At 39.7% G+C, this 14,059-nt stretch overlaps 1 protein-coding gene across 1 annotated transcript in view; it reads right to left on the reverse strand.

Annotated features, from left to right (window-relative positions):
- Positions 1–14,059, reverse strand: part of DNAH5 (dynein axonemal heavy chain 5) — a 178,452-nt gene that overhangs the window by 159,549 nt on the left and 4,844 nt on the right. The window contains 14 exon segments of the mRNA XM_032220460.1: positions 2,033–2,166; positions 2,169–2,247; positions 2,433–2,506; positions 2,509–2,554; positions 3,652–3,716; positions 3,719–3,758; positions 5,072–5,185; positions 6,197–6,373; positions 7,943–8,080; positions 10,832–10,937; positions 10,939–11,051; positions 11,898–11,952; positions 11,954–12,053; positions 12,966–13,050. Of these exon segments, the coding sequence (XP_032076351.1) occupies positions 2,033–2,166; positions 2,169–2,247; positions 2,433–2,506; positions 2,509–2,554; positions 3,652–3,716; positions 3,719–3,758; positions 5,072–5,185; positions 6,197–6,373; positions 7,943–8,080; positions 10,832–10,937; positions 10,939–11,051; positions 11,898–11,952; positions 11,954–12,053; positions 12,966–13,050 (1,326 nt within the window).

Genomic DNA, 14,059 nt, shown 5'->3' on the forward strand with positions numbered 1-14,059 from the left:
CCAGACTATAAGAGGACTGCTTGTGCACATGCCCCGTTGCAGGAGTCAATGCATTGACTAAAAGTTGGAGAACTTTTGTGGCTAGCTTGGCAGACTGGATTGCTGCCAAGGTTAGTCTGTGCTGGATTGCTGCCATGTCTTGTCTGTGCTGGATTGCTGCCAAGGACCTGTCTGTCTTTTAATAAATTCCTTAAAGTATCTTTGGCTCGGCATACTTTGCTGTAGGACGAGGGGGGTCAAAACAGTATGGTATCAGCAACGATGAACTAAATTTCACAGGTTTCAGAACCACAGTTAATAATCATGTTTATGTTGTTTCGATAGAAAGGAATGCTTTTCTGAAAGGTGCTTTTTCCAAAAGGTTACTCGACTGTCTTGTGTGTGCTTTTCTCTGAAAATGTTTTGCTTCTCATCCAAGAAGCTTCTTTCAGTTGAACTGAAGAAGTTCCTGGATGAGAAGCAACATGTTTTCAAAGGGGAGGGAGACAAGAAAGTCCAGTTGCCTTTTGGAAAAAGCACCTTTGGGGTACCCATGACCTAGATGAGTCTTCACACAGACACAGTCATGTTTTCTATGATGTAGTCATTAAAGCATCAGGCTAGAAATCTGAAGACAGTAAGTTCTACTCCTGCCTTAGATGTGAAGCTATCTGGATGGCCTTGGGCCAGTTCTTCTCTCTCAGCCCTAGGAAGAAAACGATAGAAAACCACTTCTGAAATCTTGCCAAGAAAACTCAGGGACTTGGTCCAGGCAATCATTAGGAATCAACTCTTACTTGAAAGCATGCACACACACAAATTACTAAGTTAACTAAAAACACAAGAACTTTATATTGCAGGAAGCCATTAAGAGTTGCTTATGTAGGGCTACTAAAATTTGAAACCAATTCAGTGGGCAATCTGTTTTACTTACGAACTCAGCATATTCAATGTGGGCAAGTTGCTAGTTTTGGATATCAAACACAAACCACCAGCTCAAGCGGTGATTTTAAAGCAGAGAGTAATGAGCAGGCTAACTCTACAAACAGCTGCCACAGCGGCTGGGTTCATACCTCACATTAAATCACAGTTTGTTTTAGTACAGCTTGCTGAAAAGGTCAAAGTGGCTTGTTTCCCAGGTGTTAAAACATTCATCATGCTTTACAAACAGTAGCTGAGTTCATATCATGCTAGATGAGAAATAAAATGTCATAGCTTGATGGGATGTGCAGGCTCTGAAACAGTTCAGCTGAGGTACTCCATAGAATTCAGAGAATTCTTAATCCATCATAGAAAAGAAAGAGTATTTTCTGTTCTGACCCCCCTCGTTCCACACCAAAGTACACTCTGAGCCAAAGATGAGTTACGGCATTTAATTAACAGACAGACTGGTCCTTGACAGCAAACCAGTACAGACAAGCTTGGGCAGCAATAAACACAGATAAGGCTTGGCAGCAATCCAGCCTGCCAAGCTCATAACAATGTTCTCCGACATTGATTCCTGTGTGACTTCTGCAAGAGGAGCGTGTGCACAAGTAGTCTTTTTATAGTCTGGAGAGGAGCCTAATGACCACCAGTTGAGTGCAATTACCTCCTGTAAGTGCGCAACTGTTCCTGACGCCTATTAGCTCTTTGGTGGGCATCCAGGAACAACTCACTGCTGGACTCAGACTCACTCTCCCTTGTCTCCTCCCCACTGGTCCAAGGCTCAGACCCCTCCTGGTGGCCAACCAGCCTCTCTGCGCCCTGCTCGGAGTCGGAACCCTGTCCAGGGTCCTCCACATCCTCCAGAGCCGACTCATAGGGCCCCTCGCTGTCGGAGTCTGGTGGCAGCTCCAACGGCTCCTGCTGGGCCACAACAATTTTCTATCTACAATACTCTCCTAGGCAATCATTCATATATTTGCACTTGAAATTTATATATCCCATTCCCACCATTATAATGGTCAGTGGTTCCAATTGCTATGACACATTCCAAAATATCTGGAGGCCAAAGAAATTGCATTTTTCTGGACCTCGGTAATATTGGTTAAGACAAACAAATACTGCATACCTGATACTTAGTTGCCATTACTTCTAATCCTTCCATCTTCGAGTCTTGTAAGACTGAGTAAGTTGTGATGGTATCAAAGATATGTATAATTTTAAGTAGGCGGCGATGGAAAGTTTCAAATTTTCCAAATATAACATTTCACTAAAATCAAACTGCCGTTCAGCTGGATTCTCTTCCAATTTCTGTTTGGTCTTGTGAAAACAGTTTTGGTATTCCTTAGCAACATAAACCAAGATATAAATAATGGGAATAAGTATTAATTGCAACATTGGTCATAATACTTTAAGGACTCATATAGGCGCTTAAAAGTTATTTTCCCTCGTGAAGTCCCAATTATGCCCTTCCCCAGTTAACCCAAGGGTTGTATTCTGCTTTGTCTTCTACCAACTGTAAATATTACCTGCTTAAGTCTTATAGCAGCTTGTATTTTTTCCAAAACTACATCTTGCAGTTGATCCCAAATGGTTGAAGTGTGTTATTAGTAATATAAGCTTTGCAGGCTGTTATCATTTGATTTGTAACCTGAAAGTAGAATGATAGGTCTTTGTCTCAAAAAAATTGTGTGGAACCAAGAGATTTTGAGGTCCATTTTCCTTCACAGCCAGCAGCTAAATCAGTGGTGGATAACTTGTAATCTTTCTCATGTTGCTAAACTACAATCCCATGTAACTCACTACTGGTTATACTGGATCAGCTGCTGAGTTTCATTACTTTTCATTGTAAACTTTGTTTCATTCCAGTTTATAATTAACATAACCAACCTGTTTAATAAGGGCAACTAAGTTTTTGTAAAGTAAGAACAACAGGTCAATACGTTTAGCTGTGAGGTAATGATAAACCAATTTCATCTGTCCTAATAATCAGTCCAAATGATTTATCAATAATCTCCATTTTAGGGCTCAACAGATCCTGTTTTTTAATTAATTTTTTTAATCCTCTCTATATTTCAAAAATATATTAATTACTTAAGGAAAGTCTGTATTTCTTAAGATGGATAAGCATACCCCCTCAGTTATTCTTGTTAGGTATAATTACTGACTGTACAGTTATAGAGACTAACTTGATTTTGCATTTAATAACGGCATCAAGACTGTTGGTGGCACAATACTGGAAGAAGGAAGATTTGCCTACTATTCAAGAATGGACATTAAAAGTAACAAACCTAGCAGAGATGGCTAAAATAGCAGCATATCTCAAGGACCACTCAGACGAGAGATATAAACTGGAGTGGAGAAGATGGATTGACTATACTCAAAATAAATACGGGACTAAGAAATTCCAGATAGTTTATGACTGAAGAAGCGAGGAAATGATAATCTGTTTAGAGTTAGCCTAGCAAAGAGGAGTTAAAGCTCAAATGAAAGATGATACTAACTTTCTTTAAGTTTATTTTAGAACATCTTTGTTAATGATTTATACCCTGTTTTTTCAATAAAAAAAAAGATGGATAAGCATAACAGAGTTTTGGGAATAGGGTGGCATACAGGTTAATAAATTATTAATGAGATGTATAAATGCGATAAGTAAATCAATAGATAGGTTATTATTTTCTACGGTACAGTTTTCGATGGCCAACAGTTGCAGGATTCCAATTCTGAAGAAGAGTCAGCCCAACTTGCCTTTACAAAGAGGGAAGTTATCTTCTCGGAAGTGTTATAATAGCGTGAGATGCTGTGGATCATTTGATAGCATGAATGAGGCCTGGAATAGCATCTACCATGATCACCTGAAACGTTAACAAGATGAATCGTGATGTAGAGCTTCATTTAACTAACATCATTACCCAATATAATATAGGGTGTATCATTAAGTTATAACTCACTTAACTGAGTTAAAGTTGCACGGACAACAATTGATCTGGACATACTGCAATGTGCTCTACATGGGGCTGCCCTTGAAGAGCATCCGGCGACTTCAGCTAGTCCAGAATGCGGGCGCGAGTGATTGTGGGCGCACCGCGGTTCGCCCACATAACACCTATCCTCCGCGAGTTGCGCTGGCTACCTGTTGATCTCGGGTGCGCTTCAAGGTGCTAGTTGTCACCTACAAAGCCCTTCATGGTAGTGGATCTGAGTACTTGAGAGACCGCCTTCTGCCGATTACCTCCCTTCGACCCATCAGATCTCACAGATTAGGCCTCCTCTGAATTCCATCCGCCAGTCAGTGCCAACTGGCAACTACGCGGAGGAGAGCTTCTCAGTAGCAGCTCCGACCCTTTGGAACGAACTCCCCGTGGAGATTCGAACCCTCACCACCGTCCAGACCTTCCTCATAGCCCTCAAGATCTGGCTACCGTCAGGCCTGGGGATAAGATCCTAATCCGCCCCACCCGAATGTTGAATGAATGTTGTGTTTTACTGTTTTACTTTATTTTATTCACATATTTTATGTTTTGTCTTGCACTCCTTCCCACGAATTGTAAGCCGCCCTGAGTCCCCTCAGGGAAAAGGGCGGCCTATAAATGACAAAAAAAATAAAAAAAAAACCTAAAAAAACATCATTTACATCCAGTTAGCTTAAGGGCATTAGGGCTTCTGTCATCATCCCAAATAGTACTTGCACTCCTTGCCCAGATAAAGTAATTTTTTTAAGTTGCCAAGACTTGAGGCATTATATGAAATCTGTATTACCCAATATAATATAGGGTGTATCATTAAGTTATAACTCACTTAACTGAGTTAAAGTTGCACGGACAACAATTAACTTGTGATCTGGACATTTCTTTTATTTATTTATTATATTATTAGACTTATATACCGCTTCATAGGGCTTTCAGCCTCTCTAAGCGGTTTACAATTTTTTTTAGCAAATTGAGTGAGCAACTTGCCCCCAACAGTCCGGGTCCTCATTTCACCCACCTCGGAAGGATGGAAGGCTGAGTCGACCTTTGAGCCGGTGAGATTTGAACCGCTGAACAGCAGATCGCAGTCAGCTAAAGTGGCCTGCAGATCAGGCCTAACCACTGCGCCACCTCGGCTCCTCTATTTCTGTCCTATTTGCAAATGTGGCAGTTCAATAAGCAGACATTTTTAAACTTACGGGATCAGAGTTATACAGCGGGTCACAGCATTTTTCGAGGGTATACAGATACTTCACGTTGTCTTTGGCTTCGTTTGTTGCGTCAGTGATCCGGGTATCCAGTTCTCGCCAATTCTTTGGAAATGAAAATGAAACAAATGCTATTTAAAAGGGCATCTGGCCCTTTTAAGAGAGACCGCCTCCTGCCATTTACCTCCCAACGACCAATATGATCACACAGATTGTGCCTCCTCCGGGTGCCGTCGGCCGGTCAATGTGGGTTGACGGCCCCCCGGGGGAGGGCCTTCTCTGTAGCTGCTCCGGCCCTATGGAACGATCTTCCCGTAGAGATCCGGACCCTCACTACTCTTCCGGCCTTCCGTAAAGCTGCTAAGAAATGGCTGTTCCGGCAGGCCTGGGGCTGTTGATTAGTATCCAGCCCCACTCTAACAGTATGCATGGTGTGAAATTTTAACCATTGTATTTATTTTTAATTTTTATATGTTTTGTCTGCCTGTAAGCCGCCCAGAGTCCCAAGGGAGTGGGCGGCATACAAATGCCAATAAATTCAAATTCAAATTTTAGAAAAGAAGTTTTCTTAAATCTCACAAGAGTTAGACACACCAATTTAATGACAGCAATAAAATATTTTTGCAGGCAATGCTTGGCAGCTTCTAAAAGATGTGGACCGAAACTTTTTAAGTGCTGAAATCATAGATCATGCTGGTTAAAATTCACAGGAGTTCTATACATTTTAACCATCACGATCTATGATTTCAATACTTAAAATTGAGGTAGGAGTTCTACCAGGAGATTATTTTCCTTAGCTAAAGTATCCGGCAAAGTCATTTGTATTTTAGGGTATATGTTTTAGTAAATTCAAAAGAATGTTATGTTTCATTATATCAAACTGCAGCTTTCCCCTGTATATTTGGAAGACAAAAAGAAAAGCCTTTTTAGAAGCATAATTTCTGCTGTCCGCTTTTTAAAATTCATATTTTGTACTTTAATTCTGAAATGTGATAAGATTTCAGAGTAAGTCTTTCAGCTTATTGGGCAGCAGGATTTTAAATATGTATGCACTGGTATAAAAATGTTGTTTTTAGGTAGAATATAAATTGTTCCGGAATAATCCAACTCACACACCTTCAGGTGTTTTGATTTAGCAACTGTAAGCACACCAAGCACAGCCTTTACATCTGAAGTCTTGAGCTGATCCAGTAGGTAGTTAAATTTGGATAGCCTCTTCTTCCAGTGATCCAGCTCAGCTCGTGGTCCAAGGTCATCTGCTTCTTTCCGTAGCTGGTTATTTTCAGCAATAACCTAAAATTTAAACCAAATGGTACTTTGGCTAAAATAGAATGTTTGTGCAATATTCCTAGAACATGAAACCATGTGACCTTTTCTTCTCTTCCTTCCTCCCTCCCTTATGGTCATAAATCAAGGACTAAATGTACACTGTAATTGGATAAGCTGCCTATCACGCCATTGGCATTAGATCAACCTCGCTTAAATAAATTCAAAATATGGCAGGGAATTATCCGCAGTCTGCTTGCAATTGCTGCAATTTTGGCAATGCTAACCTATAAAATTCTCATAGTCTCATTCGCCTAAATTTTTAAAAAGGATGATTGCAGCATCAAGAATTAGCATACTGCTAATTAATAAAGCCACGGGTAGAAATAGCAATAGCAATAGCAGTTAGACTTATATACCGCTTCATAGGGCTTTCAGCCCTCTCTAAGCGGTTTACAGAGTCAGCATATTGCCCCCAGCAACAATCCGGGTCCTCATTTCACCCACCTCGGAAGGATGGAAGGCTGAGTCAACCCTGAGCCGGTGAGATTTGAGCAGCCGAACTGCAGAACTGCAGTCAGCTGAAGTAGCCTGCAGTGCTGCATTTAACCACTGCGCCACCTCAACTCACAAGGTTTTCATCAACCTCTGAAATAAAAACTGGGTTCAACATAATGAGGTACAGAGTTTCTACATTCTTAAGGTCAAGCTAATCTGGCTGCAAAAATCTGGGCTACCTCTATATGAAAGCAAAGAACTCTAGAAAACAATAATCTTAAACAATTATTATTTTAATATGGTTTTAGTTTAATTTAGTCGTTTCAGTTTAGTTTGGTCTTCCTACTACTGTAAAAGCCCTACATGGCCTAGGACCCGGATATCTACGAGACCGTCTTCTGCCACACACCTCCCTAAGACCGATAAGATCGCACAGGATGGGCCTTCTCCAGGTGCCATCAGCTGGACAATGCCGGCTGGCAATGCCTCAGAGTAGGGCCTTCTCTGTTGCTGCTCCGGCCCTATGGAACGAGCTACCCCAGAGATCCGGACCCTACCCACTCTCATGGCCTTCCGAAAAGCTATAAAAACCTGGCTATTCCGGCAGGCCTCGGGCTGTTGACCTCTGGATTGAGGTCCAGCCCCGCTTAGATTGGGTGCATGTTGTGTCTTTTTTTTAATTGTTGTTTTATTTGTTTTTAATCTTTCTTAATTTTTGTTTCTGTAAGCCTCCCGGAGTCCTCTGGGATTGGGCGGCCTATAAATTTAATAAACAGTAAACAGTAAACAGTAAACTGGACTGGAGATAGGAGAGTACAGTAATTGATTCATACTGGGATGGGGGAAAAGCCTAATCTGTTTTATAGCGCTCATTCCCTGTTGCAAATCACACCATGAGTGTCTTTCAGCTACAGAAGAAGAAAAGGGATTATCACAGTTAACAACCGCTCCAGAGACAGTATTGAATAAGAATCGTGCATGTGAAATAATGTGCTTGGCAATCCCTTTTCCCCCCTCTGTCTCTGTGAGAAAGATAAGCAGCTAGATATTGTATATGTAGCACTCCGTATGCAATGGAATATTCATCCAAAAAGGTACCTGTTCAATTTGCTTAATCCACACTTTCATGCAAGCTTCTATTCGTTCCACAGTCTCCATGCTATTTGCTGCCACCAGAAAATCAGCTGGTCCTTTTAACGTTTCCAGATCATAGGTTTCACACTTCTTCAGGACCACCTAAATTATGTATTAGGCAATTATTCTATACATTTCAATATCTCTGCCTAAGAAATTATGGCTACATAATTCAAAGGTTAGCCCAAGGTGTTGGTATGCAAGGCCAATGGTTATCTACATATTATTCCATGCTATTTTGCTCTGCACAGCGGCATATTAGTTACAGTTGAAAACCCCAGAATAATATTATTGCCCTTCTGCCTTCCAAATGGGCTGTCTGCTAGACTTTGAGTTTCTTCCGATAGAAGTTCAAAGAGTCTCCTCATCCATATTCTATTTATATTAAAAGCTGATCTGCCACAAACAAAAAAGAAATTTGTTATCGTTCTTTCTATTTTGTCTCTAAGACCCTAAATCACTTTTGCCTGCAGGTAGGACATTTACAGTTGAATGTATCAATATAGAAGTTCTTCCACATAACAACAACAAAAAAAAGGGCTTTAGGAAGAAGGAATTAACCGTTTTCCATATCCTGTCACACAGTTTGGGGGGGGGGGGTTGTTTTGCTTTGCATGGAAAGACATTTAAATTATGCAATCCCTGTTGCCATCTAAAATAGTTCAACCCTGCTGCCAGGAATATAGTTTAGAGATAATAGTTCTTGAGCATATTTGGCACCTCTAGTAATTCTTGCTGCCATAATTCATAGAAAATAATTGTTTTAAACATCAGGTAGTAATAATAATTTATGCTGCTTTGCTGCCTAACTCTCAACAACTCTGGTTTATATTGTACAGCGCCTGGAACCTCTTTCTGATGGAGCTGGGTGGTTAAGAAATCCATAATATAATAAATATAATACAATACAATAAATAAATATAAAATAATATAATACAATAAATATAATACATACAATATAATATAATATAATATAATATAATATATATAAATATAATATAATATAATATAAATAATATAATATAATATAATAAATAATAATATAATTAATATAAATAATATAATATAATATAATATAATAATATAATATAAATAAACGCATGTATGTGTATGTGTGTGCGTATGCGTATGTATGTTCCAGCATAACTCAGGAACACTTAAAGCAATTTCAACCAAAGTTGGTACATAGTCTCTGGAAACATATATTGTAAGGGTGAGACACTCCTAAAACCCTTTGGGGGTGTGTTCTGTTAAGATACAGCCTGTTGTGCCTTAAAATGGCTTCTATTGTACTGCCTTAAAATGGCTTATACTGTGCAGCGCAGTGAAGTTGCCGTGGTAACCGTTTCACAGTACTCCACAAGGGGGCTCCCTCTGGTAACGGGGAGAAATCCAACATTAAAAATTATGTTTGGTCCGGACATTTTCCTCCTATAAACAAATACCCAGGCAATGCTGGGTTATCAGTTACTAAATATATAAAACAATAAGAATATCCTTTGAAATGTAGTCTTGATCCTTCCTTGCTACCAAATACATTCATCAAATTATCCTTAAATTAATTTTCAAATGGACTGAAGATAGTGTGTAATGAACCAAAACTTTATATCTGATTGATATATTAGTTCTGTTTCCAAATATACAGAATGACATCTTTTCTCTATAAAAAGAGTTAGGATATTGAATTGTGCAGTCTTTAAATATGATATGTAAGTGAATATTCTTATTGACGTAATCAGCTCTGCTTTTTCTCCATTTCTCTACTCTTGAGGTTGTGACTGGAAATTGCAAGCTCCTGTCGGCTTCCCCATTGACTTTCCTTGTTGGAAGCCAGCAAGAAATCCCAAGTCTCAATCACATGAGGTTTTCACTTAATGACCCACAACCCTCACTTAACAACAGCAACTAAGACTGCTGGGTTTGCAGCTGCCAAGTGATGTGGCCATGTGACGTCCTACTTTACAACCATCTTGTTAACAATGGAAATTCCAGTCCGAGTTGCCATTGTTAAGCAAGAAGAACCTGTATTTTGAAGGGACAATTAATTCAATGAGATTTCCCCCAGGTATCTATTTATACAATTGCTCCTTTAATCCATTTTATGTTACAGTTCAGCTAGATATAATATATATATATAGAGAGATGTAGATATATAAAAGCCATTATATGATCATCCCTGTTTCAGTTACCTGTTCTGTCCCCCCTTCATGGCTCTAACAAACGCAAGCAGACAAACTTAAAAGGAAGTCTTTCTCAGTTCTCAGTTCAAACTGGCTTCGAGCCCAAAAATAACATAAATACAAGTCTCCGACAAGAATGCAAAACAAAACTCTTACAAGCGATGCACTCTTCCCAAAGTCTCCACGAATCAGGTTTACATGAAACACCAAAGCACTTATCCAAGTGTAACAAGCAATGTTGTACGAACCAAGAAACCCACGAAGGAACGTACGTTGACTCCTGCGACTAGGGCGTGGCGGCATCCGTCCTTTTATCTCCAAACCTGCCTCTCACAAGCCCCAGCTGCATAATGAATCTTGTATCCTGAAAAGACTCACAGCAGACATCTGCTGAGTCACAACAGTTACCATACCTTCCTTCCCCCCCAAAAAAAAAGATAAAGAACAGTTCAGAATTCCTGCACTTGAAAGATTTATATAGACAAGAAAACATCAACAGTAATAAAATTGCTAAAAACTCTCTTAAATTAATAGCTCACTTTTGTGTACGTTCTTCTAAAAATACATTTTTAGTATTTTAGCAATGGTAGATTTAATACTGATATGCACTTTCGCATTGTTCTTTAGTTCCTTTACTTCCCGGCAGAAATAGCTGAAAGAAACACAAGCTTACCTTCTCCATCAGGCTCTGTTGAGCTCCTGAAAGGACACTGACAAATCCCTCCAGGGATGCAATGAAGTCCTGCTTGATGTTAGCCCCTTTCTGGGAACTGCTCATCTCCCCATCCATAGTTCATAGTATTCAAAGCTGGGATGAAGATATCAGAAAGCAAATGCTGGACACTGTTTAGCAAACCGCCATTTGCCGTGTCCATCATGTTGAAAACTACTTCCTGATGATGGAAAAGGGAAAAGCATTAAGAGTTGTTAGCTTGGTGTGCTTTCCACACCTTTTGATATTACAACTCATATTTCAAGCCAGTATGGTCAATGTTCAATGATGTGTGTGTGTGTGTGTGTGAGAGAGAGAGAGAGAGAGAGAGAGAGACAGACAGACAGACAGACAGACACAGAGAGACAGAGAGAGAAAGACAGACAGACAGACAGACAGACAGAGACAGAGAGAGACAGAGACAGAGACAGATAGAAACACAGAGAGAGACAAAGACAGAGACAGACAGACAGACAGAGACAGAGAGAGACAGAGAGAGACAGAGACAGAGACACAGAGAGAGGCAGAGAGAGAGAGAGAGAGAGACAGAGAGACAGACAGAGACAGAGAGACAGAAAGAGACAGAGAGAGACAGAGACAGAGAGAGACAGAGAGACAGAGACAGAGAGAGTGACAGAGAGAGACAGAGAAGGACAGAGACAGACAGAGACACACAGAGAGACACAGAGAGACAGAGACAGAGAGAGAGAGAGAGAGACAGAGACAGAGAGAGACAGAGAGAGACAGAGAGAGAGAGAGAGAGAGAGAGCAACAGAGAGAGAGAGAGAGACGGAGAGAGACAGAGACAGAGAGAGACGGAGAGAGACAGAGACAGCGACAGAAAGAGAGAGAGACAGAGACAGAGAGAGACAGAGACGGAGAGAGACAGAGACAGAGAGAAGCTGACTTAGACATAAATTATATTGCTAATTGCAATTTATATGATTGACAAGACAACGGATGACCACAGGCAATACTACAATTTCTTATAATCACGTGATCAAAGATACATATAGAAAAAACTTACACGATGAATATTGTCAGCATTAATTGCTTTAGAAGGATTAGTTCTAATGAAGAACACATATACCAGTTAAAGCGACATCATCTCCCTCGGTCACAAATAATTTGGTCTTTTTGCCTTTAGCAGAAACAGGATTAGTTCCGGTTGAACTTTCATGTCCTACACAGGGGAGAAAAAATTATGTCATTTATGTAGATAAAAGCAAAACATTTATCAGGAATTCGTACTATTTTTCATGTCCGCATCCTATTGTAATTCCTGTACTGTTAAGATCACATCATCTAATTCTATCTACCTTTTTATCATACAAGTTGGGAAGTGGTGCTTATTTACATTGGGTTGGCCTCCAAAATATCACCTATTTCTCTGCAGAATCTTCTTGTAGTCTGAATATTAATTTGGAATTATCTACCCCTCTGGTTTTATGAAGATGTTGAATCAGTGGAGTATCCCACATCACAGATAAGGGCATTTTGTGATCTCTTCAAAATATTGGATTTTCTTTTCGAGTTTTTTTCCTTTACATTGCTAGTTCTAGGCGAAATCTAAATGCATCGCCTTCAGCAATTTTTTAATATACTTTGATTTTGTTTATAATCTTCCAAGCTGATGAAGGAAAGGCCGAATTATCAAGGCATAAAACTGACAGCTAGTGGAAAAGGAAGCTTTGAGGGGTCCAGCTTTCCATATTAAGAGCTGCAGTCCCTTGAAGGAACCAGATCGGGAAACAGGCTCCTCAAGGAATTCTGAAATTCTATTTTATTATTTCAAGGAACAATAATAGACTCTTAAAAGCCTGGCAAAGATTTTCTCTCTCCACCCTTCTTCCTTTTATATCAAAGAAATCAAGGCAGAGTGTTTTTTCTTCTTCACTCCTTTTCCTTCAGGGTTAAGCTGGTGTCTGCTGTTTTAAATGGTTTCGTTGTATTGTAGGTTTTGTCTTTCAGTTTTATCATATTTTTTTTACTTTTTCTAAACTGCTGCCTTACATGAACCAGCAGTTTATAAATACACTTAAGTCATCATCCTCACCATCTGAGAAAATAGTACTGCGGGCATCTCTTTGCATACCTATTTCTGGTCCCTCCATGTCTTGATAATAAAACATGACATGGCGGAAACCTCCAGCAGAGAAGAATTGATCAATACGCTCAATCTGTTAAACATTAAACAACAGAAAGTTAATGGTTTATACCTAGAATTTTAAAAGGAATACATACAACAGAGTGTTTAAATAAGACCATTTACTGATAATTTTAATATAACGAGTAAAATACGCTCTTCACATTCAACATATATTCTCAGCAGATGCTTAATGGTGTCTGCTGCTGTTTCATGGGACCAAAAAATCTGCATCTAAAACATGAATCAATGCTCCAACTTTGGATATGGAGATCAAGCAACTATGGTTCAAATGCAAGCGTATGGTGACATTCAAAATACCCACTTCTACTATTACATTTTAACTGTTTAACTTTATTTCGTTGAAATACGATTAGTTCAAAGATTAAGCCATACTCAAGAGGGGGTTCAAGGGGAATTGGCTCTATTCTATAACCCTGATTTTAAGCATGCTATCATAACCTCATTATTGATTATTGATGAGTCACGGTGTTGGGGTGGTTAGAATGCAGTACTGCAGGCTGCCCACAGTTTGGAGTTCAAGCCTGATGGGCTCAAGGTTGACTCCACCTTCCATTTTTCTGAGGTTGGTAAAACAAGGACCCAGATTGTTACAATATGCAATATCCTGACATTGTAAACCACCCAGAAAGTATTGTAAAGCACTTCAGGGCATTATATGAATCAGAGGTAGGTTCCTATCAGTTCGCACCTATTCAGTAGAACCGGATCGTCAAATCTACCGAACCGGTTAGAAGAGGTTCCACCAGTGGACCCGGAAAGCAGGCCACACTACAGAAGAGGTTCCAAAAATTTTTGAAACCCACCACTGGTCCTTGGATATGATTATTCTACACTATCATGCTTGTATTTATAAAACTCAGAGCCTCTGTGAAAGGTAAGGATGACTACTGCGTTTGTGGTGCAATCAGAACATTGCGTGTGTTGAAGTTGTTTTAACGCAAACCAAAGATGCCTTTTAAAAAACAAGTTTACATCATATTCTTATGCATGCTAGTGGTGTGTGTGAGGTAATTTAAGGT

The sequence above is a fragment of the Thamnophis elegans genome, chromosome 6 (genome assembly GCF_009769535.1).
Source record: "Thamnophis elegans isolate rThaEle1 chromosome 6, rThaEle1.pri, whole genome shotgun sequence".
Lineage (NCBI taxonomy): Eukaryota > Metazoa > Chordata > Lepidosauria > Squamata > Colubridae > Thamnophis > Thamnophis elegans.